At 44.2% G+C, this 27,003-nt stretch overlaps 1 protein-coding gene across 1 annotated transcript in view; it reads right to left on the bottom strand.

Moving 5' to 3' along the window:
- The window catches only part of LOC143962187 (uncharacterized), a 392,669-nt gene that overhangs the window by 36,872 nt on the left and 328,794 nt on the right, over window positions 1-27,003 (bottom strand). The window contains exon 5 of the mRNA XM_077471519.1: window positions 14,042-14,130. Coding sequence (XP_077327645.1) covers window positions 14,042-14,130 — 89 coding nt within the window. The remainder of the gene's footprint in view (window positions 1-14,041; window positions 14,131-27,003) is intronic.

Here is a 27,003-nt window from a genome sequence, read left to right as displayed (position 1 = left end):
CCAGACTCTTTATCCGAGCACGCAACCTGGCAGGCCGCAGGAAAAGGGGGGGGGGGTGAGAGAGTGGCCCCCCTCCCTCCTGAACTGTACCAGGCCACATGCCCTCAACATTGGGAGGATGCTTTGGGGGTCTGTGACCCCTCAAAGCACCTTGTCCCCATGTTGATGAGGAGAAGGGCCTCATCCCCACAACCCTGGCCGGTGGTTGTGGGGGTCTGCGGGCGGGGGGCTTATCAGAATCTGGAAGCCCCCTTTAACAAGGGGACCCCCAGATACCCTTCACAGGCATACTATAGACACCCCCCCTACGAAATTTAAAGGAATATTACACTTTTATTGTTTCACTTTAATCATTATTAAAATCACTGCTCCCGAAAAAACTGCAGTTTTTAAAACTTTTTTTTGCATTGATACATGTCCCCTGGGGCAGGACCCGGGTCCCCAAACACTTTTTAGGACAGTAACTTGCAAATTAGCCTTTAAAATTAGTACTTTAGATTTTGAACGTTGGAGTCCCATAGACTTTAATAGGGTTCTAAAGTCACACGAAGTATGCTATATACTAGCTCCGTCGAAACTTCTTTATACATTTGACAGACACCATAAGCCTTCAAAGACAGATTCGACCATAATTCATGTGGATTTTCGGACGAATGCAATTTTTGAACGAAAAACGAAATAAATAAAAACGAATTTCGGGAGTAATTAAATAAATAATTTTTTCGGACGAAAACGAAATTCCGAAACGAAATATTTTACTCTGCACATGTCTAGTTACTAAGATTTATTCTTTCTATTTGTCATGTTTACCTTCACCATCATGTGTAAAAGCAAAAGGAAATATTACATTTTGGGCTGTCCCCAAAAAAGGAGTAGAGGGGAGATGTTTTGTGGGGATCTGATGATCCTGGTGACAGCCAGGGATTCCCTTACTTTGGAGAGATTTTCTCTCACTTTCTGTCTTGACTATAGGACAGGAAGTGAAGGGTCACCTCCCTAATGGGGACACAGATAGCAAAGAAAAACATTTTGCCTTTAGCATTAGACTTGATGTGACTGTAGCCATATTAGTGCAATTGTGACAGAGAAAATTGAGTACTGTCCGTGATACTTTTTTTTTATATTTGCACTAACATACAATTTTTCAGGACAAGCTTTCAGGGTATGTCCCCTACTTCAAGGTCCAAGCAGTACTGATTCACACATTTTTAAGCAGAATGTTAAAATAAACAACAAAAAAACACATCTCTGAGGGAACAGAGAGAGAGAGAGAGAAAAAAAAGAAAGAAAAACAAACACATACAAATAAATGGTAATAAAGATAGCAGCAGAATTAGTGAGATAAGACAGAGGGAGAGCTATAGAATGGAGGCAGATCGGGGATGCTGGTCACAGAGGGGGTTGTAAAACTTTAGTATAATGGGTAAGGAAACCAATAACTAAATTCAGGCCATTATTTTTTGTGTCAAAAAGAATTATTCTTAGTGCAAACGTTTTCCTTTCCTGGATAGTTCTGAAATTCCATTTAAGAACTAAAACATTGAGGTATTCTATAGTGTGGTCCGGTTGTGAGAAGTGATGTCCCACAGGTGTGCAGAAACTTCTTTATGTTCCTTGATGGTGTGTCTGTGCAAATTCATCATCGCTTGCAACTTCTGTCCTGTTTCACCAACATAAGATCCTTTGCTGCACCTTTTGCATTGGATGAGGTACACCACATTACTGGAGGTACAGTTGTAAGATTCCATGTCAACCAGATCAATCTATCTAAAAGTGTCACACACACACAAATGGGACCTTCAATATCATGAGATCTTCAATATCAAGTATCACGGACAGTAGTCAATTTTCTCTGTTCGACTTTAAGGTAACTAATGTTTCTTTAACCACGTTTTAACCGTTTTGCTATTTTTTTGTTGGTACTGTGTTCCGGGATATTTCAAATTATTATATCCAAAATAATTAAAAATTCAGTCTATTTATCATTTGAGCTAACGGGCTTGCCTCATCCATCTGTATCCATCATCTGCTGTTGACTTTGAATATTTGGCAATTAGAGCACTTGCAGATTTTGCATTATCTACAGCCCAGTGTTTGTACATAATGCAGGTATGTGGCATTTCAGTCAATATGTAAGGGTCATGCCAAAAGTAGCAAAGTATATCATTCTAATAGGACAGAGAGTGATATAAATGATGCATGAACATTTACATTTTTCAATGCCCCAAAACCATTTCTCTATGGTAAGCAAACACATATGCAACCATCTTATCAAAAATAATGACTGACTGGAATTATACAGAGCACTAATTATAATTGGTGGAAGTAATGTATTTATTCCTAGTTGAGGCTTTAGGTATACTTAATATCCCCAGGGGATTTTAAAGCATTTAACCATGAACCTAAAGTTTGTGTATAATGTATTGAAAAGTTGCCTTTTAAATCAAATTTACTTTAAGCTTTTAGGACTAGCAAGCCAAGTGACAGAACATTTTGTTTAAAACAGTAGTCTTGTTGAATAGTGAACTTTTTACTTTTCAACCAAGCTATATTTAGGCATGACCTTGGTTCATCTGAATAATGATGTACTATTGTACTACATTCTATCTCTTGCATCATACAATTATTGAAGTAAATGCCACTGGCGGTATGAAATATTGAAGGGAACATTTTGTCTGCTTTTAGGACTGGATTTCTGCACAGCTAACATTGGTAATGTCCTAGAGTGGCAGCACAGTGACCTACACATCATGATGTTGACTGTCAGCTACATATAAAAAGTTCCAGACTAGCTCCCTCCTGCCAGGGCAATGAAGCCAGGTCCCCATTGCTGTTTGTCCTCTGTTTATATGTGTGTGGTTTTCTTGGTAGAATCATGTACTCTGTACTTACAGTTCATCTAGCTTGGCTACACCTAAAACCAAACTTTAAAGTAGAATATGTAAATGTTTTAGCCTCCCCTTTACTTGTCAGTTCTAGGTGTATGGATGCAAACTCTAAGTAACCAGTTAAATAGTATAGGCACATTAAAAATCCTTTTTAGCGAACGTTTCCATATTCAGTAAACGTAACAGTAAACTCATAGGGTCCAAAGTGATCAAACTAACAACCATGTTGTGTTCTTTTAATTGTTAAAACAAAAAATTGTGGTCAGTGAAGCCCGAGGAATTTGACTTCCCATTGAGGCTCCCATATTGCATGGCAGCAGTGAACTTTTCTACAGGATGGGTGGGTGGACAGTCAAGCAGCCATAAACACCTTATGGAAAGTGTTGCTCTGAAATCCAGAGCCTCTCACAGAAGTAAAAAAAAAAACATATTTTCATATTTGTAAACCTTCTTTTTGGCAGTTATTATAACCATGCTGCTTGGCAGAATAAAGGGAAAGGAAATAGTGAGGGAACGGTGAAAATAACAAGGAAGCTTAATTAAGTCAGATACAGCAGGGAATGAAGAAATATAAAACAAGCTAGAAAATGTTAAATGCATGAAGAGAACAGGAAGGCAGGTGCTTGGCTTCTAGGTTTAACACTGACTTCATGTATTTTTAATAATGTTATTTTAACTGAAGTCAGCAGTAAATGAGACAAAGACACAAAACATTTCTCACATGGATTCTTATGAGAAACACTGAAAGGAAATGTAATAAGGTTAAGAATACATTTAGGCAAGTGGGGTAATCAAGAATACTATTTGTTTTAATAGCTTCTTAGTAAAATTACTTGAATTAACCAGCCTTTAATTAATAACATGCCAAAATCACTCCTAATATGCAAGTTTAACCACTTCAATACAGGGCACTTAAACACCTTCCTGCCCAGACCAATTTTGAGCTTTCAGCGCTGTCGCACTTTGAATGACAATTGCGCGGTCATGCTACACTGTACCCAAATGAAATTTTTATCATTTTTTTCCCACAAATAGAGCTTTCTTTTGGTGGTATTTGATCACCTCTACGGTTTTTATTTTTTGCGCTACAAATAAAAAAATACCGAAAATTTTGAAAAAAAAAATGTTTTTTTTTGTTTCAGTTTCAAAACTTTGTAAATAAGTACGTTTTCTCCTTCACTGATGGGCACTGATGGGGCTACACTGATGGGCACTGATAAGGTGGCACTGATGGGCACCAATGTGGCACCAATGAAGTGGCACTGATAGGCGGCACTGATGAGCGACACGGATGAGCGACACGGATGGGCGACACGGATGGGCGACACGGACGGACACTGATAGGTGGCACAAATTGGCACTGATAGCTGGCACAGATGGGCGGCACGGATGGGCATGGATAGGCGGCACAGGTGGGCATGGATAGGCGGCACAGGTGGGCATAGATAGGCGGCACAGGTGGGCATAGATAGGCGGCACAGGTGGGCATGGATAGGCGGCACAGGTGGGCACTCATAGGTGGCACAGGTGGGCACTCATAGGCGGCACAGGTGGGCACTCAGGCGGCACAGGTGGGCACTCATAGGCGGCACAGGTGGGCACTCATAGGCGGCATCGGTGTTATAGTAATGGATGCCAATCAGTGCCAAACAATAATGCATGCCAATCAGTGATGCCCATTGTGGCCACTGATTGGCATCCATTATGGGCACTGATTGGCACCCATTGTGCTGACTGGCACCCTGGTGGTCTAGGGAGGATTATGGATTTTTATTACCTTTTCCCTGGTGGTCTAGTGGTGTCCCTGGTGGTCCAGTGTGGGCATCCTCGGGGGGGCTGTGCTGATAATCGATCAGCACAGACCCCCCCTGTCAGAGGAGCAGCCGATCGGCTCTCCTCTACTCGCGTCTGACAGACGCGAGTGAGGGAAAGCCGATCACCGGCTCTTCCCATTTACACTGTGATCAGCCGTGATTGGACACGGCTGATCACATGGTAAAGAGTCTCCGTCGGAGACTCTTTACCGAGATCGTAGTTGCCGGGTGTCAGACTGACACCCCGCAACAACGATCGCCGCGATGCGCGCCCCCGGGGGCGCGCAGCGGCTTATTATCCTAATCACGTCATATGACGTGAGGTTAGGATAATGAAACCACTTTGCCGCCGTCAATTTGTAATAGGGCGGGCGGCAAGTGGTTAATAAAACACCATTTGTCAAATCCATCAAGTATGCCATGTAATAATATTGTCAGAGTAAACTAGAAAAATGATTATGAACACTTGAAACAAACTGAATTATTTTTTTACATAAAGCTGAAGTGCAAATTAATAGATCAGGTAAGAGGCAAAGAGGCAATAAACCTATCATGTTCTGTCTTTCTCCTAATTAGATTAATGCAAATAAAAGGGGACTTATACAGTATATACAATTAATATCTTTATAAGAGTGCATTGAGCTTCTGTTGGTGAGGTAGTTTACAGTTTATTATGTGCTCTATTTCTATAAATTTTCTTCTTTATAATCAATATGTTTGGTTAGGCCGCGTACACACGGGCGGACTGTTCGCCCAACCTTGTCCGCTGAACAGTGTTTGGGCGGACAGTCCGCTCGTGTGTGGGCTTTCAGCGGACAGTTTCAGCGGACAGTTTGACGGACAAAGTCTTTCGGAAATTCCGAAAAACTGTCCGCTGAAACTGTGTTTGAGCGAACAGTCCGCCCGTGTGTAGGCTACTTTCGAAATGAGCAAACTGTTCCCGCTCGGAGGGAAGTCTGCTCATTTCGAGCGCGTGTGAAGGTAGGCGGGGCCCGCGACGGAGACGTCGCGGGCTCCGCCGCCTGGAATGGGCTTAAAGGGGAACCCCAACGCCGAAAAAAATCGGCGTGGGGGTTCCCCCAAAGTCCACAACAGACCCTTGTACGAGCACGCTAGGAGCGCGCCCCCCCTCCTGAGCCGTACCAGGCCGCGTGCCCTCAACATGGGGGGGTGCCTTGGGGAAGGGGGGGCCGCGCGGCCCCCCCACCCCAAAGCACCTTGTCCCCATGTTGATGAGGACAAGGGCCTCTTCCCGACAACCCTGGCCGTTGGTTGTCGGGGTCTGCGGGCGGGGGGCTTATCGGAATCCGGGAGCCCCCTTTAAGAAGGGGGCCCCCGGATACCGGCCCCCCACCCTATGTGAATGAGTATGGGGTACAATGTACCCCTAACCATTCACCTGTGAAATAAAGTACAAAAAAAAACACAACACAGAGAAAAAATATTTTATTGCACAGCTCCGGGGGTCTTCCGTCTTCGGGGGTCTTCTCGCCGGACTCCTCCGCTATCTTCTTGTAGCTCTTTTACTAGCGGAGGAGCCCGGCTTTCTTCCTCCCCGCCGCCGGCCTCTTCTCCCGACTTCGGGGGTCTTGTCCCCCTCTTCGGTTCTTCTGCCGGGCCACCGCGCCTTCTTGTAGCTCTTTTGCAGGCGGTGGCCCGGTCTTCTGTCGCCGCTGCCTTCCGTTCTTCTGTCGCCGCCTTCGGTTCTTCTGCCGGGCCACCGCGCCTTCTTGTAGCTCTTTTACAGGCGGTGGCCCGGTCTTCTGTCGCCGCTGTCGCCGTCGCCGCCTTCCGTTCTTCTTCTTCTTCTTGTTCTTCTTCTTCTTCCCCAGGAGATGTTGACACGTCGCTCTCTCCGGCCGGAATGCCAGAGCCGCGCTGTGCGGTCACTTATATAGTGACAATGGGGCGGTGTCACATGGTATATGTCACATGGGTTGGTCACATAGTGACCCCGCCCCCTTACGATGTCATAGTCCCCATGTGACATCAACCCATGTGACCAACCCATGTGACATATACCATGTGACACCGCCCCATTGTCACTATATAAGTGACCGCACAGCGCGGCTCTGGCATTCCGGCCGGAGAGAGCGACGTGTCAACATCTCCTGGGGAAGAAGAAGAAGAACAAGAAGAAGAAGAAGAACGGAAGGCGGCGACGGCGACAGCGGCGACAGAAGACCGGGCCACCGCCTGTAAAAGAGCTACAAGAAGGCGCGGTGGCCCGGCAGAAGAACCGAAGGCGGCGACAGAAGAACGGAAGGCAGCGGCGACAGAAGACCCGAAGAGGGGGACAAGACCCCCGAAGTCGGGAGAAGAGGCCGGCGGCGGGGAGGAAGAAAGCCGGGCTCCTCCGCTAGTAAAAGAGCTACACGAAGATAGCGGAGGAGTCCGGCGAGAAGACCCCCGAAGACGGAAGACCCCCGGAGCTGTGCAATAAAATATTTTTTCTCTGTGTTGTGTTTTTTTTTGTACTTTATTTCACAGGTGAATGGGTAGGGGTACATTGTACCCCATACTCATTCACATAGGGTGGGGGGCCGGTATCCGGGGGCCCCCTTCTTAAAGGGGGCTCCCGGATTCCGATAAGCCCCCCGCCCGCAGACCCCGACAACCAACGGCCAGGGTTGTCGGGAAGAGGCCCTTGTCCTCATCAACATGGGGACAAGGTGCTTTGGGGTGGGGGGGCCGCGCGGCCCCCCTTTCCCCAAGGCACCGCCCCATGTTGAGGGCATGCGGCCTGGTACGGCTCAGGAGGGGGGGCGCGCTCGCTCGCCCCCCTTTCCTGGCCGGCCGGGTAGCGTGCTCGGACAAGGGTCTGTTGTGGACTTTGGGGGGACCCCACGCCGATTTTTTTCGGCGTTGGGGTTCCCCTTTAAGTCCATTCCAGGCGGCGGAGAGATGACCGTCCGTCGCTGGATAGCAAGAGTGGATTACCGCCGCTGGAATCTTTTTTTTATTTTTTTATTTTTAATAAAGGAATTTTTCAAAAGTGTGTTTGTTTTATTTAACCATTTTTTACACTTTCTTTGTGAAATGGTAGGGGTACTTTTGTACCCCCTTACCATTTCAAACAGGGGGGGGGCCGGGATCTGGGGGTCCCCTTGTTAAAGGGGGCTTCCAGATTCTGATAAGCCCCCCGCCCGCAGACCTCCACAACCACCGGCCAGGGTTGTGGGGATGAGGCCCTTGTCTTCATCAACATGGGGACAAGGTGCTTTGAGGGGTCACAGACCCCCAAAGCATCCTCCCAATGTTGAGGGCATGTGGCCTGGTACGGTTCAGGAGGGAGGGGGGGCCGCTCTCTCGTCCCCCCCTCTTTTCCTGCGGCCTGCCAGGTTGCGTGCTCGGATAAAGGGTCTGGTATGGATTTTTAGGGGGAACCCCACGTCAATTTTTTTTTAAATTTGACGCGGGGTTCCCCTTAATATCCATACCAGACCTGAAGGGTCTGGTTATGGATATTTAGGGGGAACCCCACGTCAATTTTTTTCTTAAATTTGAGGCAGGGTTCCCCTTAATATCCATACCAGACCTGAAGGGCCTGGTAATTGAATTTGGGGGACCCCCACGCTTTTTTTTTTTTTTTTATTTATTTATTTTTTTATCAATGACTTTCAATGAGTGTTCTCTGTATTACGGAGCCGACAATTCATTATAGCTGCGAGTGATTTTAAAGGACTTTTTTTCCTGCATAAATGACACTTTGTGCAGGGACAATTCTAAGCACGGGAAACATGCGCCCCTTCACAGGCATACTATAGACAACCCCCCCCTACGAAATTTAAAGGAATATTACACTTTTATTGTTTCACTTTAATCATTATTAAAATCACTGCTCCCGAAAAAACGGCCGTTTTTAAAACTTTTTTTTGCATTGATCCATGTCCCCTGGGGCAGGACCCGGGTCCCCAAACACTTTTTAGGACAGTATCTTGCAGAATCTTTTTTCTCTCTGTCAAATCTTTTTTCTCTGTCAAATATTTTCTCTATATAATCTTGGACTAATAGAGGTAAGGTTAGGCACATTCGAACACAGGTTCTATAGACACAGATTGTTGTCAGAGTCATGTCGAATCTCCTATTCTATATCGAACTGTTGTAACAATGAAAACGAAAATAAAGCATTTATTTATGTCGGATCTTTCGTTTTTCGGATTTTGTGCTTTCGTTATCGTTTGTCAAAACGAAAACGAAAATAGCTGAAATTCAGACGAAAATGCATTCGGACGAAAACGAATGCACATGTCTACTGCCTGGTCATTTAGTTCCTATCATGTTTATATCACCGCATGTGTCTTACTTTAGTTCACAGTAATTGACATGCTCCTCACACTCTGATTTTTGGGCTTCTCAAGAGCTCTCAAGGGGATTGGCTTTCTATATTATTTCGAGGCAGTATATTCTGACCTGTTTTACACATATATCTACCAATTTATCTTATAGACACTTTTTGAAACCAGTACTTGGCACAGTAGTTACTACAACATGATGACCTCCATCTTTCTGGGGATAGTCTTGTATATGCCTAGTGTTCTTGAAGATCTTTATACCTCAGCTCCCAGGATAGACAATAAGGGCGACTCTTACCAGTACCACATAGGTTGAATTCGTTACCATATATATGTAAGTTACCCCAGGTGGACAAATTCTACCTGTTTTGTCCCCCCCCCCCCCACCATCATATGGGTTCCAATTTAAACCATAATGTTTATATTTCCATTTTTATCAATATGTTCATCATTTGGTCCTGATGAGTCAGAATTAATCTACAAAACACACCAAGCTTCATAGGATACAGTATATTCCACACATGGTCTCAATTACATTAGGTTTATTCCAATATATGGTTTCTACACTGTCATTACACTGTAACAAGTTATACTATACAATTTATTTTATGACATGATACCACATATTTTTATACCATGGTCTAATTGCTATGTGCTGTATTGTTTATAGGGAGCAATCGATCTTTCATATGTATTGCATGTAAATGACAATTATTGTTATATATCTATACGATACTCATTATTATGGATTTTATATGTTTATGTCAATAAATGCATCTACATTTTTTATCCAACCTTTGTGATTACTTGACTTACATTTAAAGTTCCCCAAAAAATCCTTTGTATTTCTATAGTATAGGGATGGAGGTGCATTCCTAATACACCTCATTTAAAGTCCCAATATACCCCCCCCCCCCTTCAAATCTGTCAAGATTTTTGCTTTTCTGTGTCATCCTGCCCCAGTGACATCTGTACCCTCCCATTTCTTGTCCTAGTACCTCTATGACAAAATGCAGTGAAAATCTCCCTAATGAAGAAACATTAACCACTTGCTTACTGGGCACTTAAACCCCCCTCAGTCCCAGACCAATTTTCAGCTTTCAGCGCTGATGCACTTTGAATGACAATTGCGCGGGCATACAACACTGTACCCAAATGAAATTTTTATCATTTTTTTCCCACAAATAGAGCTTTCTTTTGGTGGTATTTAGTTACAGCTTGGAGTTTGCAAAAAATGAAGATGCAAAAAAAAAAAAAAAAAAAAAAATCATGTTTTAATAGTTTGTTATAAAATTTTGCAAACGGGTCATTTTTCTGATTCATTGAAGTGCGCTGATTAGGCGGCACTGATAGGCTGCATTGGTGGGCACTGATGGGCTGCATTGGTGGGCACTGATAGGCTGCATTGGTGGGCACTGATAGGCTGCACTGGTGGGCACTGATAGGCATAGTTAAGGCGGCACTAATAGGCACAGATAAGGCAGCACCGATGGGCACAGATAAGGCGGCACTGATGGGCAAAGATGGGCACAGATACGATGGCACGGATGGGTGGCACGGATGGGTGGCACGGACGGGCACTGATAGGTACCACTGATAGATGGGACTGATGGGCACTGATAGGCGGCACTGATAGGTGGCTCTGATAGGTGGCACTGCTGGGCACTGATGGGCGGCACTGCTGGGCACTGATGGGCGGCACTGCTGGGCACTGATGGGCGGCACTGGGGTGCAGCACCTTTGAGGCAAATTGTGGGCACTGTGGGTGGCACTGTGGGTGGCACTGCTGGGTGGCACTGTGGGCACTGCTGGGTGGCACTGTGGGCACTGCTGGGTGGCACTATGGGCACTGCTGGGTGGCACTGATGGGGGGCACTTACTTTTTATTAGGGTGGCACTGCAGGGGGCAGGTGGGCACTGGCAGGGGGCAGGTGGGCGCTTGCATTGCTGGCCGTGATCGGGACTGATTCCCGATCACGACCGCCGGTGAATACTAGCCGATTACCGGCTCCGTTATGTCACCTGATCAGCTGTCATTGGCTGACAGCTGATCACGTGATAAGGGGTCGGGATCGACCCCTTGCACGGATCGGTGATCAGGCGAGTCTCATGGACTCGCCGATCACAGAGCGCGCCGCGCGCGCCCCTCAGGGCGCGCGCAGGCCGCTCGTACACGGGACGATGTCAATAGACGTAGTCCCGGAAAAGGAGATCCGCGCTGTAGCCGTCAATTGACTATAGCGCGGATCTCAAGTGGTTAAAGGTCATGACTCAAAAACTAACAACAAAGTATGGGTTGGATTTGTTTTTGTATTTCCTTTGTATTCCTATAAAAGACAGATGATCTATTTTTAACTCTAATAACTAAATGTGGTCTAAATGTTGTCATCACAACATTAGTCGATCACTTCCTGTTTTTGTGGCACCCTGTCATCCTTTTGTAGTGGTTTTAACATGTTCCCAGTCTATACAAAAGGGGTTGTAGGGGTCTCCCCAAAAATCCATACCAAGCCCTTCAGGTCTGGTATGGATTTTAAGAGGAACCCTGCACCAATTTTGTTTTTTAAATGGCATGGGGTTGCCCCCTAAAATCCTTACCAGGCCCTTCAGGTCTGATATGGATTTTAAGGGGAACCCTGAGACAACATTTAAAAAAAATGAGTGCACTCTCTGGTCCCCCTTTTCCTGTGGCCTGCCAGGTTGCATGCTTAGATAAGGGTTTGGTATGGATTTTGAGGGGACCCCATGGCATTTTTTTATTTTGGCATGGGGTTCCCCTTAAAATCCCTACCAGACCTGAAGGGCCTGGAATGGATTTTGAAGGAGACCCGCACGTCATTTTTTAAAATTTTTGCTGCAGGGCTCCCCTTAATATCCATACCAGACCTGAAGGGCCTGGTAATGAACTGAGGGGGGGGCGCACACTTTTTCCAATGATATTTATCTACATTGCCAGGATCCGACAATACATTACATTAAAACAGCAGAAAGCAGTTTTAAATGAATTTTTTTCCTTTAGAAATGTAATTTTGCTGTGGTAGTGTTATAAACATGGGGAATATGCGCTACATTACAGGCAATATAAGAAGACCCCCCAGGCACGATATTTAAAGGAATATTTCCTTTTTATTGTTTCACTTTAAGCATTATTAAATCATTGCTCCTGAAAAACATCTGTTTTTAAGACTTTTTTTTGCATTGATACATGTCCCTTGGGGCAGGACCTGGGTCCCCAAGCACTTTTTATAGCAATAAATTACATATAAGCCTTTAAAATTAGCACTTTTGATTTTTCACATTCGCGCCCCATAGACTTTAATGGTGTTTGCGTGTTCGCACAAATATTTTGCCTGTTCACATGTTCTGCTGCAAACTGAACCAGGGGAATGTTCGGCTCATCCCTACTCACCAATATTGCCTTGAGGCTTCCTACAGCTGATTGTTTGCCAATTATCAACATACCATGCCTTGTTTGGCACAGATTTGATCTGCATAGAACATTTTTGGCTTGTTCACACCATGTGCAGAAACGTGCATATTTCTAGGTCTCAGTGAGAACACAAACAAAACAATTGCTTTGTTTTGCAAAAAACATTGGTGTCATGTGCATGTTTTTCTTTGCAGAAATATTTGTACATGTTGTAAATTGCCGCAGAGAAAAAAATGCACATTACACCAATGTTGTGGTGTGAAGAGTACACATAAACAACAACTGTTTTCTTTGTGCCCTTGCAGAGACAGATGCAGATAATGCAGGTCTCTGCACATAGTGTGAACAAGGCCAAAGGTATTGTACACTGTCAAGTATTTTAGTTGTTTTAAGTTGGTATTAGTGTGGCTATGTTCATCGTATCATTTTTTTATCTTGTAATTATGAGCTCATATGTTTCTGCTGCAGCCTTTAGTGTAATAGCTAATGGATTCCCCTATGTCCAATTATTCATTCACCTAGCTTGTCCCTATTCACTAAGGGGACAGACAATTTCTTGTTCTGGGCCACACAGCATCCAGTCAATGTCTCACTAATTCTCTGTGTTGCATTACAAAGGTGGAAATGCTAATGTGGTGAAACCACATGTCTTCCCTTCATTGTTCTGCCTTCCCGAGCCTGTTTCAGGTCTAATTACTAGTTTTGATTGAGAGACCCAGTGGTTGTGGGATATGTGGTTTCTTTAAAGGAAGTGTTAGGTCTTACAGTGCCATGTCATACCTCATGTTTGAACACAAACAGAAATTGCTGACAAAAGAATATGAAGAGTTACTCTACTAAAGACTTGCATACAGGCCCACAAATGACACCACAAAACTACATGTCCAATACACATCTTATGCAGGTGAAAAACACAAGGTGCAAGCATGAAAGTTGATAACGTCTTTCAATGTTGCTAATATGCATGTATTTATGACTTACCTATTCTATTGAGAAGTTATATAATGATATATATTTTGTGTTTAGGGTGTATTTAATCTGCTTGGTTACCTGTATAAGTAGATGGCAACATGAGCTTGTTACCATTCTCCACCTGCTACTGGCATTGTGTCTTGGGATCTGTTGGGATATGTATTCAATAGCTGCATGCATGTGCCTCCCTACAACATTAGGCTCTGTATTATTCACCACCTTTGCCTGCATGCTAGGTATATTCACATCTACAGCTTTTCCCCAACTAGGCATTGTAGTGTGCTCTGATTTTCCAGATATCTAGTGAACCTGACCTTCATGCTAGGCCTGTCCCCAACCTTAGCTTGTCCTTAGCACTGATTTGTTCCCAGTCCCCAGCCTTGCCATACAAAGCTTTAGCCTTGTATACAATAAAGCTTTACTGTGTATCTTGGTCATTGTTGTTTTTTTGTTGTTGCTTGTTTAGTTTTATTATATATGCACATGTTCTTATACCTGTGTCTCTATTTCTTTTGCCCGACTGCCAGTTTGGTCAGTTATTCTTGCTGTATAAGAATTCAAATCACTTCTAGTTTCTGTGATTTCTACCTTTTTAAAATGCTATCTGATTGATATATATTTGACGTTTGGTGAGTGCTTTACCTGCTGTTGCACTGGAAACTGTTGGCCACTGTTGTTCGAGTCCTACAGCTGCGCCACGTAAGACTGCTGCTCCTTCCATATGTACAGCACTATAGAAAACAAAGAAGATAGGTAATGGGTGGGTATCTAACATATGCTCCAAGTAGAAATACACACAGACATACAGACCATTTAGACAGGGTTTCAAGTCAATAAAAAATGTATGATGTTTTGCAAAAGGCAGCAGCACATCCATTCATTGAAATCAGTTACAGTTATATTTATTGAAATAGATCAGCGGAGGTTGCTTGCCGGTTCTGTTTTCTGCTGTTCTTTGCTTTCATTATTAGTATGTCTTGTATTATTATCATGTTACCCATTATGTTTGTGTCAAATAATTTTTTCCTTGGAATTAACTTATTCATATATTACAACCTTATCCTAAAGCCCTGCTCAATTTTTTTTTCTCTTTTGGGAAAATTATAATGACCTTATCAAGTTGTGTATTGCTGTTCTTGTCCCCATGGAAGTTAGGTGAATTCCCAAGGGGCCACTGCCAGCAATAAACCATTTTCTCCAGCAATATGTGGAAGCATTATGACCTATTCAATTTGTATTGGTGTTTGTGTGCCCTTCTGAGAGATTTTACTTTATTTTTTGTCTAGGTTATTGGCATCAGAGGTGGTCTTTAACCTCCCTGGCGGTATGATTAGTTCTGGTTTTAGGTGCTGAAAGTGGTACAATTATTTTGCATGGAAATTTGGCATTTTATATTGTAGTCCTGTAATTCTTAGGAATAACTCTCTTAAATCTGTTCAAACCAGAGTCTAGCAGACATCCCGGGTATGATAAAGTTTATAATATAATAAATAATAATAAAAATTATTCAATAATGTAATCAAATCCAAAAACACTGAAATGTGCTCATTTGCAGAATTGTCGCTGTCATTAGATTTAGTGTTTGATGACGAATTTCCCCACAAATCGCTATCGCTCAATTCTGCAAGTTATTGTAATTTATTATCGCTGTTTTCTAGTTGGTCTAAAATCACTTTTGACATAAAGGGACAGTTTTGGTTGCTATGGACAATCTCCAGTTTCCAGGCAGAAAAAACTGTATTTATAATATAAAAGTGCTGCACAGACCACTAGGGACAAAGGGGGTGTGTATTTTTTTATACAGTACTGTAATCTGTAAGATTACAGTACTGTGTGTGTTTTGTGTGTTTTTACTTTTTTGAATTTGGCGCCGATCTCCGCTCCTGTGTGCCATAACATCGCAGGGAACGGAGCTCGGCGGCATTTGGGCACTGTGTGAATCGAGCGGAGGACAGCTCGATCACACAGCGCGGAGGACATCGCTGCATCCAGAGGACAAGGTAAAGTAACTTCTCCCTGTGTCCTCCCCGTATCCAGCGATGCGATCCCGAGTCTGGCTTGGGGTTACCGCTCGTGGTACTGAAATCCCAACCCGAGCCAGACTCGGGATTACCGCTAGGGAGGTTAAATAAAAGTGACACTGAACAATATCCTTATCCTCCAAAAAAGTAATCCATACACATGAACTTCTTAATGATCCTGTAATCTATGTTTCATGAAACAATTTCCTGCTGCATTTTTCTGCCTCCTGTAAGATCCTCTATGAGATCCCAAACCATATAATCGTATGCTAGCTATTGATTGAGATCCACTTCTCCCTGTGTGGCATTTCAATCAAGTGAGATGCCAACTATAGATCAGGTATTGGCATTGGAAGATTTTGATAAAAAAAAAAAATCAAAGTGTGTATGGCCATCATTACATAGTAAATCATTCTTCTTCAATAAATGTGAAAATAAATAAATAAGTATTTACTTTGTAAGTCAGAGTGAGACTCATCTACCCTGTGCTGCAATCTGTGTTTAATGCAGCCTCATACACCTGTCTTGGCTACTTTTTTCATTTCCAGGCACTGTAGCTGGCACACTCCTCCCCCTGCATACATCATGTCTGTTTTCTCATGGAGTGCCTGTTGCCCAAGGCAAGCAATGTCAGTTAAGACTAATTAGGTCAAATGACAGTGGGGGGAGGGGGGTCTTACAACCGCGCTATCTTAGGAACATGGCCACTAGGAAGGTAGGAAAAAATGCATCATGCCCGAAAAAAAAACTTGGTGAGGCTTCTTCTTTAACTGATGTTTAAAAAAAAACATACAGTATTTTGGCTGGGCTGGTGATTTAGACACTCTTCTAATTTCTAGGATCTCTTTTCTGACCCTGAATACAATTCTGTAAAGAAGGTTCAAACACTAATACCAAAAATTCACTCCATCTGCAATTTTGCAGAGGCAGTAGCAAAAACAGTGTCTTGGAGAGCATTTAACAATTCTGGAGCCACTGTTAAGAAAAATAACTGGTATGAAGTTTCATTTACTCAGAAAAACATCATCAAAGAATGTACACCTTTTTTTGGACCCATACCTACAACCTGTCCATTTACATGTATCATAACAACAGTGGCATAGAATGGCTTCACATTGGTCCACAACAATACAGAGTGGAGCATTGCACATTAATAGATGAGTAAAAATCCAAAACAATAAATTGCTCCATGTCACCAGTAACTAGCAAACATTTCATGAGTAAAAGGATGGGGTTTGCGGGTTACTACAGAAGCAGCAGTAGGTGAGTTAGGACTGAAGGGACATTCCATCAGGGAATACTGATATAGAGTCTGTAGAGTGTGACAATATTGTTACATGGGGCAACATAAACTCTGCCTTCTGCTTTAAGCAAATTAGAAACTTAAATAAACAATATCAGTTATAGTACTTAAGCATTGTAACCATGGCCTCTCTTTTATTTATTTTTTATCTTTTTGTTTACATTTAGCCACATAAGTAATGGAATTTGGCAAAGTAAATTTCACTATGCAACCAATTAACTATATATTTATGTATATATTTACTTTCAGGTGTCACGTTTCTATTATCAGTTCAGGTGGCAATAAAAATAAGCACGCTGGGCATGGACGTTTGCTTTATTTGCTATTTCGCTACACATTGAACATATGTCAGCTAGTATAGCTGATTTAGGCTATTTTATGTTAATTTCCTATGAGAACCTTGGTGATGGTTTGGCTGTGGTTATAGCCTGAAGTTATATTTATACATTATTATGGGTTTGTTACCCAAGCCAATTATCACTAAGTGAGCTATGCTGATGTATGCTTACCTGCTTGTGAATACTGAGACAATATTTTCTTAACATTATGGTGCAGTAAGGATATCTGATCTCATTATTTGGTTGTCTAACATTTTTATACTTTTCTATGATTTTTGTTTTAAATGTGTATATTATTTTTCTAATTTGTCTGTGTCAATGCCACCTTTTGACCTTAATTCCTATTGTGTTCATATTATTTTCTTTTTGGTCTGTTTGGTTACATTGGACTGCACACATGGTGTGAGTTTGGTAGATGGACTATATGATTCTCCTGCTTTAATTATTGTTAAAATGTTGTCATTGACTGTCAAGATGTGTATTCGTTTTGATGAATTATAAGCAATAGTATATCCTAATCTGTTATATATAAGGTATATAAGAATATGCTAACATTATTAGAGTTTATAGTTTAAACTTCCTATTGGGTAATGTGAAATTGATGCATTGCCATTACACAATACATTGGTAAACATTACAATACAATACGTCCTATTTGTTAATTTAGATAATTATGAAGGACAAAACAGTGCTTTTATTCAGAAACATAAACAATTAATTTAATTGGCTTAGAAAGATCGTAGCTTAGAAAGATCAGAAAGTAGGCTTTGGAAATCCACACCCCTCTACTAAAAAAATAGGGAATGTTATTCATTTTCTAAAAGATTTATATGTTTCCAAAAAATGATTAGTAAATGCTAAAGTCTAGTAGATTAGTTGTCTCCTTCCTCATTTACCACAAGTGAACTAGTACCCTAGTAACATAGTTCTGTTTATAAAATGGCTTGAGACATTTGTTGGTGTTGCACATTAGTGATGGCCGAACGGTTCGCCCGGCAGTCGTTTCGCGGTGAATTTCGGCTGTTCGCGGTCTGCCCGTTCAGCGGACTATTGCCGCCGTTCGCCCGGCGGACTTCCGTGTTTACAGTGTACATCCATCATGGGGTACAGGACAGCCAGTTGAGACATTACAGCACATGAAGAAAAAAGAATTTATTAGGAAAATAGGGGGTTTGGGGATAAAAATAAAAAATAATGAAAGAACCTTCACATTATTTTTAATTTTTATCCCCAAACCCCCTATTTTTCTAATAAATTATTTTTTCTTCAAAGTTACAACTAGGACGTGGCATTCGAACATTTTGACCTTTCAGTGTATCCACAGACACCACCCTGTGATAGATACACACCCTCATTTAATTACAGCACATGGACACTTGGACATTCCCCCTAACTTATAAATAGACCCGATCCGGCGGCCATTTTACATTCTTTCTTCTGTCACTATAAGGAGAGGTTGCTGTGTGGAGCAGGGAGAGATTGCAGTGACCCAAATCGCTAGCTATTTGGTACACAAAAGTTATTTTAAGGACTGGTATAGGTGTTAGGTGTATATAGGTTTGCTGTGCTACTGATTGTTGCAGCAGCCTGAGTGTCTTTTGTCAGTTTAGAGAAAGGGACAGGACGGTGTGTCTGCTGTAGGAAAAGTCAGTTTAGTCATTAGCTGTTACTATCAGGTCCACAAAAGTGCTATTCCAGTTATTGTTCCAGTAGCCTCTGTTTTGTCAGTTTATATAGGGACAGGCAGGAAGCAGTGTGTGAGGCAGTGAGGGTCAGTTTAATCAGTGGCTGTTACTATATTAGGTCCACAAAGATTCTTTTCAGGACTGGTATCAGTGGTATGGTAATAGGCTTGTACACGTATAATATTCTTTCTTCCAAATATATAAAGAATATTATACTTGACTGCTGCCCTTCTGCTGCAGTCTGCTAATCATTCACAACCTACTTTTTCCACAAAGGTCCTTTATAAGGACTGGTAATAACCTGGTGTAGGGTGCTATAGTACATAGGGTTGAGTGAGGTACAGTCTGCAATTCTATAAGGACTGGTATAGGTCCACAATACATAGGTTTGAGGTGCACTACTGCTGACCGCTGCCCTATACTGCAGCAGTCCTTCATCGGTATAGGGACTGACGTACAGTCTGCTAATCACTCACACACAACCTACTTGTTCCACAAAGGTCCTTATAAGGACTGGTAACTTGGTCTGTCTAGGGTGTTACAGTACATAGGGTTGAGTGAGGTACAGTCTGCCATTCTATAAGGACTGGTATAGGTCCACAATACATAGGGTTGAGGTGCACTACTGCTGACCGCTGCCCTATACTGCAGAAGTCCTTCATTGGTATAGGGACTGACATACAGTCTGCTAATCACTCACACACAACCTACTTGTTACACAAAGGTCCTTATAAGGACTGGTAAGGTATAGGGTACTACAGTACATAGGGTTGAGTGAGGTACAGTCTGCTATTCTATAAGGACTGGTATAGGTCCACAATGCATAGGGTTGAGGTGCACTACTGCTGATCACTGCCTATACTGCAGCAGTCCTTCATCGGTATAGGGACTGACGTACAGTCTGCTAATCAGTCACACACAACCTACTTGTTCCACAAAGGTCCTTATAAGGACTGGTAACTTGGTCTGTCTAGGGTGCTACAGTACATAGGGTTGAGTGAGGTACAGTCTGCCATTCTATAAGGACTGGTATAGGTCCACAATACATAGGGTTGTGGTGCACTACTGCTGACCGCTGCCCTATACTGCAGCAGTCCTTCATCGGTATAGGGACTGACGTACAGTCTGCTAATCACTCACACACAACCTACTTGTTCCACAAAGGTCCTTATAAGGACTGGTAAGGTATAGGGTACTACAGTACATAGGGTTGAGTGAGGTACAGTCTGCTATTCTATAAGGACTGGTATAGGTCCACAATACATAGGGTTGAGGTGCACTACTGCTGCCCGCTGCCCTATACTGCAGCAGTCATTCATCGGTATAGGGACTGACGTACAGTCTGCTAATCAGTCACACACAACCTACTTGTTCCACAAAGGTCCTTATAAGGACTGGTAACTTGGTCTGTCTAGGGTGCTACAGTACATAGGGTTGAGTGAGGTACAGTCTGCTATTCTATAAGGACTGGTATAGGTCCACAATACATAGGGTTGAGGTGCATTACTGCTGACCGCTGCCCTATACTGCAGCAGTCCTTCATCAGTATAGGGACTGACGTACAGTCTGCTAATCACTCACACACAACCTACTTGTTCCACAAAGGTCCTTATAAGGACTGGTAAGGTATAGGGTACTACAGTACATAGGGTTGAGTGAGGTACAGTCTGCTATTCTATAAGGACTGGTATAGGTCCACAATACATAGGGTTGAGGTGCACTACTGCTGACCGCTGCCCTATACTGCAGCAGTCCTTCATCGGTATAGGGACTGAGAGTTTTGTCACATGGTCATTTAAAAAATGACAGGCAGAGGAAGAGGCAGGCCCTTCCGCAGGGGTGGTAGGGGTAGGGCAGGAGCAACAGGCTTGAGCCAAGGTGGGAAGTTGCAGAAGGTGCGTTCAATTACTTTAAAGGACACACCAGACTTGGTTGAGTGGCTCACTCAGCCTTACTCTTCTGCACCCTCCTCATCCTCTCGATCTGCACCCTCTTCTTCACTCTCTGCTATGTGCACCCCCAAAGACACTACCACCAACAACACCCCCACCACCACCACCACCACCACATACCTTCCGCTTGAGTCACAGGAATTATTTTCCGATCCATATCAAGACATTTCTGATGCGCAGCCACTCTTGGTATTGGATCAGGAAGAGGAGGTAGCAACAACCGCTACTCAGCAGTCTGACGACAGTACCCAGATCAGCCCAAGGAGGAGGTTGGTCCCCGGTGTTGCTGCCTACTCCGAGATCTCTACTTATAGCGGTGGGGAAAGTGACGACGATGATGACGTGTCTAGTGATGTCACGTGGGTGCCCACAAGAGAGGAAGAGGAGGGGAGTTCAGAGGGAGATTTGGACCAGCAGATAGGGAGGAGAAGCAGGAATAACTTACATTGCACAGGAGGGACAAAGCAGACTACAAATGTATCAGGAGCAAGTCATCGACCATGTACAGTCATATCTGGCGCTCCCAGGACACCGGCACATGGCTCCGCAGTGTGGGCTTTTTTTAACGTGTCCGCTGCTGACAATAGCGTTGCCATCTGCAATCTTTGCAGTCAACGCATTAGTAAGGCCAACACTCACCTAGGGACGACCGCCTAAAGAAGGCACATGAGCAGCCATCACCGAGCCGAGTGGGAGCAATGGAACACACAAAGCCACACTCCAGGTTCTCACCGTCCAGCCTCGTCTTCTACTTCTCCTTCTCCTCTCTCCTCACAATTGTCCTCCACTCCACCTTCCATCACGCCAAGCTCACGTTTTTCTGCAAAAAGGCAGGCTTCCGTGGGCCTAATGTTCGAGCGTAAAAAAATGATGATGCCGGATAACCCTCTTGTCCAACGGTTGGCGGCTGGCTTGTCAGAACTCATAGCCCGCCAACTACTGCCCAACTACTGCCATATAAACTGGTGGACTCGGAGGCCTTTCGCAAATTTGTGGCCATTGGAACACCACAATGGAAGGTCCCAGGAAGGAAGTATTTCTCAGAGAAGGGCATCCCAGAGCTATATGGCCATGTTCAGCGGCAAGTGAATGTATCTCTGGCACACAGTGTCGGTGCCAAGATACATCTGACCACAGACACGTGGTCTAGAAAACACGGGCAGGGAAGGTATATCACTTTTACTGCCCACTGGGTGAACCTTCTGACAGCCGTCAAGCATGTAACCCGTGGCACCCGTGTAGATTTGGTTTTACCGCCACAGATTGCATGCAGGCCTGACTCTTCTTCTCCTCCTCCTCCTACTCCATTCTCCTCCCTCTCCTCCTCAGCTGACTCTTCCTTTTCCGCTGCTAGCGTCTCTTCCGCTGCACCGCCCAAGCTCCCCAGAACCTATTCGACATGCCAGGTGAGACGTTGCCATGCCGTGCTGCGTCTGTTGTGCCTGGAAGCCAAGAGCCGCACTGGCCCGGCACTCCTTTCAGCTTTGCGTTCACAGGCAGATCAGTGGCTCACACCGCTCAATTTGACAGTTGGTAAAGTGGTGTGTGACAATGGTGCCAATCTGCTTAGCGCATTGAAACAAGGCAAAATCCCGCACGTGCCATGCATGGCACACGTCTTAAACTTGGGGTCCAGGACATCTTGCGGCAGGCAAGGAAAATCTCGGCCCATTTCAGAATATCTTACACGGCCATGGCTCGCCTTGCTGACATTCAGCGGCGACACAATCTGCCGGTCAGACGTCTTATTTGCGATTGCCCGACGCGATGGAACTCAACCTTCTATATGCTTGATAAGCTGCTCCAGCAGAAACGTGCATTTAACATATACCTGTATGAACTCTGCGGCAGAACAGGTTCTGGGGAGCTGTTTTTTTTTTCACCGCGCCAGTGGCTGCTCATGCGCGACGCATGCTGACTTCTGCACCCATTTGAAGAGATCACCAAACTGTTCAGTCGCAGCCATGGCGCCATCAGTGACATGGTACCTTATGCCTTCTTTATGGAGCGTGCATTGCATTGTGTCATTGATCCAGCTGTGGAGGAGCAGGAGCGGGAAGATGAGGAAGTTGCAATGCTGGATGAATTCCCAGGGGGGGGCTACTCTATCTGAGACAAGTCAACAACAGGAGTCTGAAGAGGAGTCAGAGGAGAATGGTGCCGGGGCGGATGAGGAGGAGCAAGAAGAGCATGCTTTAAACCTTTCTGGGATCCCTGTTGTGCGTGGATGGGGAGAGGAGAATGAAGAGGACGACATTATCCTGGATGATGACCAGGAGCCAGGCCACCACACCGCTTCCACTTTAGTGCAAATGGGGGCCTTCATGCTCCAGTGTTTTAATAGGGACCCCGTATAAAAAGCATAAGGATCAAGGACCAGTACTGGGTGGCAACGTACCTAGACCCCCGGCACAAACACAAAATTGCGGAAATGTTACCGCCGTCACAGAGGGCTGGCAGAATGGAGCACTTCCAGGCCTTGCTTCGAGAAATGCTGCATTCTGCCTTTGCGTGCGCTGGCAGAGGAGCAATTCTCACTCCCAGAGAAGGAGTTGCGGGTACCAATCCAACAGCGCCTGCAAGAAGAGGCCGGTTTGAAGATGTGTTGGTGACTTTGGATATGAGGTCATTCTTTCAGCCGAGCCATCGACAGGTGTCATCCGGATCCAGCATCAGGGAACGCCTAGACCGTCAGGTGTCCGACTACATCGGGTTAACGGCCGATGTGGACGCTCTGAGGAGTGATGAACCCCTGGACTACTGGGTGGGCAGGCTTGACCTCTGGCCAGAGCTTACCCAATTTGCAATCGAACTGTTGGCTTGCCCCTCATCCAGTGTCCTGTCCGAAAGGACGTTCAGCGCAGCAGGGGGGATCGTGACCGATAAGCGTACTCGTCTAGCTCACGACAGTGTTAACTACCTCACATTTCTAAAAATGAATGAGGCATGGATCTCGGAGGAATTCAACACATGTGACCAGTAGACCATGTATATGTCTATAAACAATTTTTTTAATCGAGCACAGAGACCTTCTTTCTTCATTTGTCTCACTTCCTTGTCCAAAAAAAGCACACCGTACTATATGCCCGTACCCTCCTCTTTGAAGAGGTTGAGCGGTGTCATATTTCTACTGGGGCTGCTTATTATGAGGGGCTCCCACCATCCCTGTACTGTGCTGACATCCTCCTGGGGCTGTACCTCTGCTGTGCATATTATGAGGGGCTCCCACCATCCCTGTGCTGTACTGACTTCCTCCTGGGGCTGTACCTCTGCTGTGCATATTTTGAGGTGCTCCCACCATCCCTGTGCTATGCTCATTATGAGGGGCTCCCACCATTCCTGTGCTATGCTGACTTCTTCCTGGGGCTGCTTACGGTGCAGGTGTCAGTGCTGTATATCACGGTGCTGATGTCAGTACTCTCTATCACGGTGCTGCTGTCAGTGCTGTATATCACGGTGCTGGTGTTAGTGCTTTATGTCACGCTGCTGATGTCAGTGCTCTCTATCACGGTGCTGCTGTCAGTGCTGCATTTCACGGTGCTGGTGTTAGTGCTTTATGTCACGCTGCTGATGTCAGTGCTCTCTATCACGGTGCTGTTGTCAGATGACTCTATCACGGTGCAGGTGTCATTGCTGTATGGCACGCTGCTGATGTCAGTGCTCTCTATCACGGTGCTGCTGTCAGTGCTGTATTTCACGGTGCTGGTGTTAGTGCTTTATGTCACGCTGCTGATGTCAGTGCTCTCTATCACGGTGCTGCTGTCAGTGCTGTATATCACGGTGCTGGTGTTAGTGCTTTATGCCACGCTGCTGATGTCAGTGCTCTCTATCACGGTGCTGCTGTCAGTGCTGCATTTCATGGTGCTGGTGTTAGTGCTTTTTGTCACGCTGCTGATGTCAGTGCTCTCTATCACGGTGCTGTTGTCAGATGACTCTATCACGGTGCAGGTGTCATTGCTGTATGGCACGCTGCTGGTGATCATCTCCTGCACCCTCTTTGCCGACCCTGACCTTCCCTCTCCTCCATTGCCTTCATGCGCTCCACAGTCCTGAATTGTCACAACAATTTCCCATATAAAAAAAGAATTCTTGTAGTTGTCGATCCCAGATTCACCTCATACATGTGTTATGTCATTGGCCATGTGGTGGGAATATGTTTGCACAGCTATTAATTATTTTGTGGCTGCAAATTTGACCTGTAGGTTTGCGAAGTTCGCCTCCCATTGAAGTCAATGGGGCCCGCCGCGAACGTTCCGGTTCGCGAACCATCGGCCGCGTTCGCGGTCCGCGTTCGCGAAACGTCCCGTCGGAAGTTCGTCCATCACTATTGCACATACTTTTTACCCCGTGTGCAGTATTATGAATGAAATATATGTTCTCTTGTTTACTCAGATTAGTAATTGTGAACAAATCTTTTTTGCACCGTCACTTGCAAATTAAATGTAGAATGGGAGTCTTATAATACACATATAAAGGGACCCTATATTACCCTGTAATGCAGAGATTCTTCGCTTTCTATGTTTAGTCATAATATAAAACCATTTTACATATATAATTAGGAAATAAATCCCCTTTATATGTCACACGGTAACCCAAGCAGTGGAAAAAACCCATAAACCCAACATCTACACAACCAACCTATACAATAAGCACAGCAGTATGACAATAACAAATCAAATAGGACATTTTTATCTTCTAATCCATATATATATGTATAGTTGCCACAAAGTAATATGTATTTATTTAAAAGATGGGAAAACATTTTCACTTCTCTCACTTAATGTATCAAAACGTTACCTTCACTGCATTAGGAAATATCCAATCCTGCCAAACTCAACTTATTTGGGTATGCTGCAAGCTTTAGTGTTGGCTGCTAGATTCATGTAAAAACAGTAAATAGCAGGTTCTGCTTTGTACAAGGACAGTGATGGTGAATGAGGCTCCCTCTGTTTTAATATGTGGAGGAGTAAAAGAAATGGTGACATTTTCTTTTAAACTAAAGTGAATTTGACAAAACCTTTATCAATGTGTTACATAGGCAGATTCACAAACTTTTTTTATTTTCTCAGTTTAAATTCCTAAATTACACTTCCTCAATCCCCACTCCCCAAGATGTGATTCAACTTTGTCCTGTCTCAATGAAAAAACAAGAGAACATAAGGTAGTTATTTAGCGATATTCATTCTCTTCTGCCATTTAAAAATCACCTTTTGGAATTTACTCTTTTAATGTATATTATGTAATGATACAATGGTAATATGTATTACAAATATTAATGTACCTAATAAGAAAGAACACATTATTTATAGGGAGAATGCAAAAAAGTCTGCAAGCATATGTAAAGACAATCTTTTTTTCTCTAAATTGTGAATTAAGTAGGGAAGAACCTGCAGACATTTACCTAGAGTTTCTTTCCCAGTGACACAGCAGGAAGAAAAATAAGTTATTTCCAAAGTGATGGGGTGACCTCTAACAACTGTTACCACAACAGGTGTTCCAATTTGAAAATTTGTCCTAAGTTAGGGAATATCTCATATTAGAAAACTGTCGGCACTACAGGTTTCTTTCTAATGAAGAATTGCCCTTACCCCCTAATCCAACTCAAAAATATTGGATCTGCTTGACTTTCTGTACCAAAGACCATAAAAAAAGGTTTTTGCTTTGCCCGTCCATCGTCAAATGATGGAGGGAGGGTGCAGCTCTTGTTCTGGGTGGACGTTATATGATGGCGCACCCTAACAGCTTCTCCCGTGTGCCTACGAGGGCATGCAGAACGGCGTTCAATGTCACTGTTTCTTGGACACAGTGTGACCCTGACACACCTCTTTAATCATGTGATTGGCTGTGTCCAATTACAGCCGGTCACATGCAAACAAGGAAGTGCCAGTAATCATCACTCCTCGCTTCACACTGACAGAGTGCCCTGATTATTAATTGGAGCACCAGAAGTGTCAGCAATCTGTTCCCACCAGTGTCCACCAGTGCCAACCAGAGCCATCAATCAGTGCCCATCAGTGTGGCCTATCAGTGCTGCCCATCAATGTTCAATTTTCCATCAGTAAAGCCCATCAATTCCCATCAGTTCCTCCCATCAGTGCCTTCCATCAATGGCCATCAGTGCCCATTAGTGCCACCTATCCTCGTTGCCTATCAGTACACACCAGTGCTGGCTATCAGTGCCCCCAGTGCCACCCATCAGTGCCACCTATCACTGTTCATCAGTGCCGCATATTAGTGCCTCCTCATCAGTGCCCATAAGTGCCACCTCATCAGGGCATTCTATCAGTGGCCATCAGTGCCACCTC

The sequence above is a fragment of the Lithobates pipiens genome, unplaced genomic scaffold (genome assembly GCF_037356315.1).
Source record: "Lithobates pipiens isolate NorthernLeopardFrog02 unplaced genomic scaffold, aLitPip1_a1.2 Scaffold_8, whole genome shotgun sequence".
NCBI classification, from domain to species: domain Eukaryota; kingdom Metazoa; phylum Chordata; class Amphibia; order Anura; family Ranidae; genus Lithobates; species Lithobates pipiens.
Note: the sequence above shows the minus strand (reverse complement) of the source record. Positions and strands in the feature narration are given on the sequence as shown.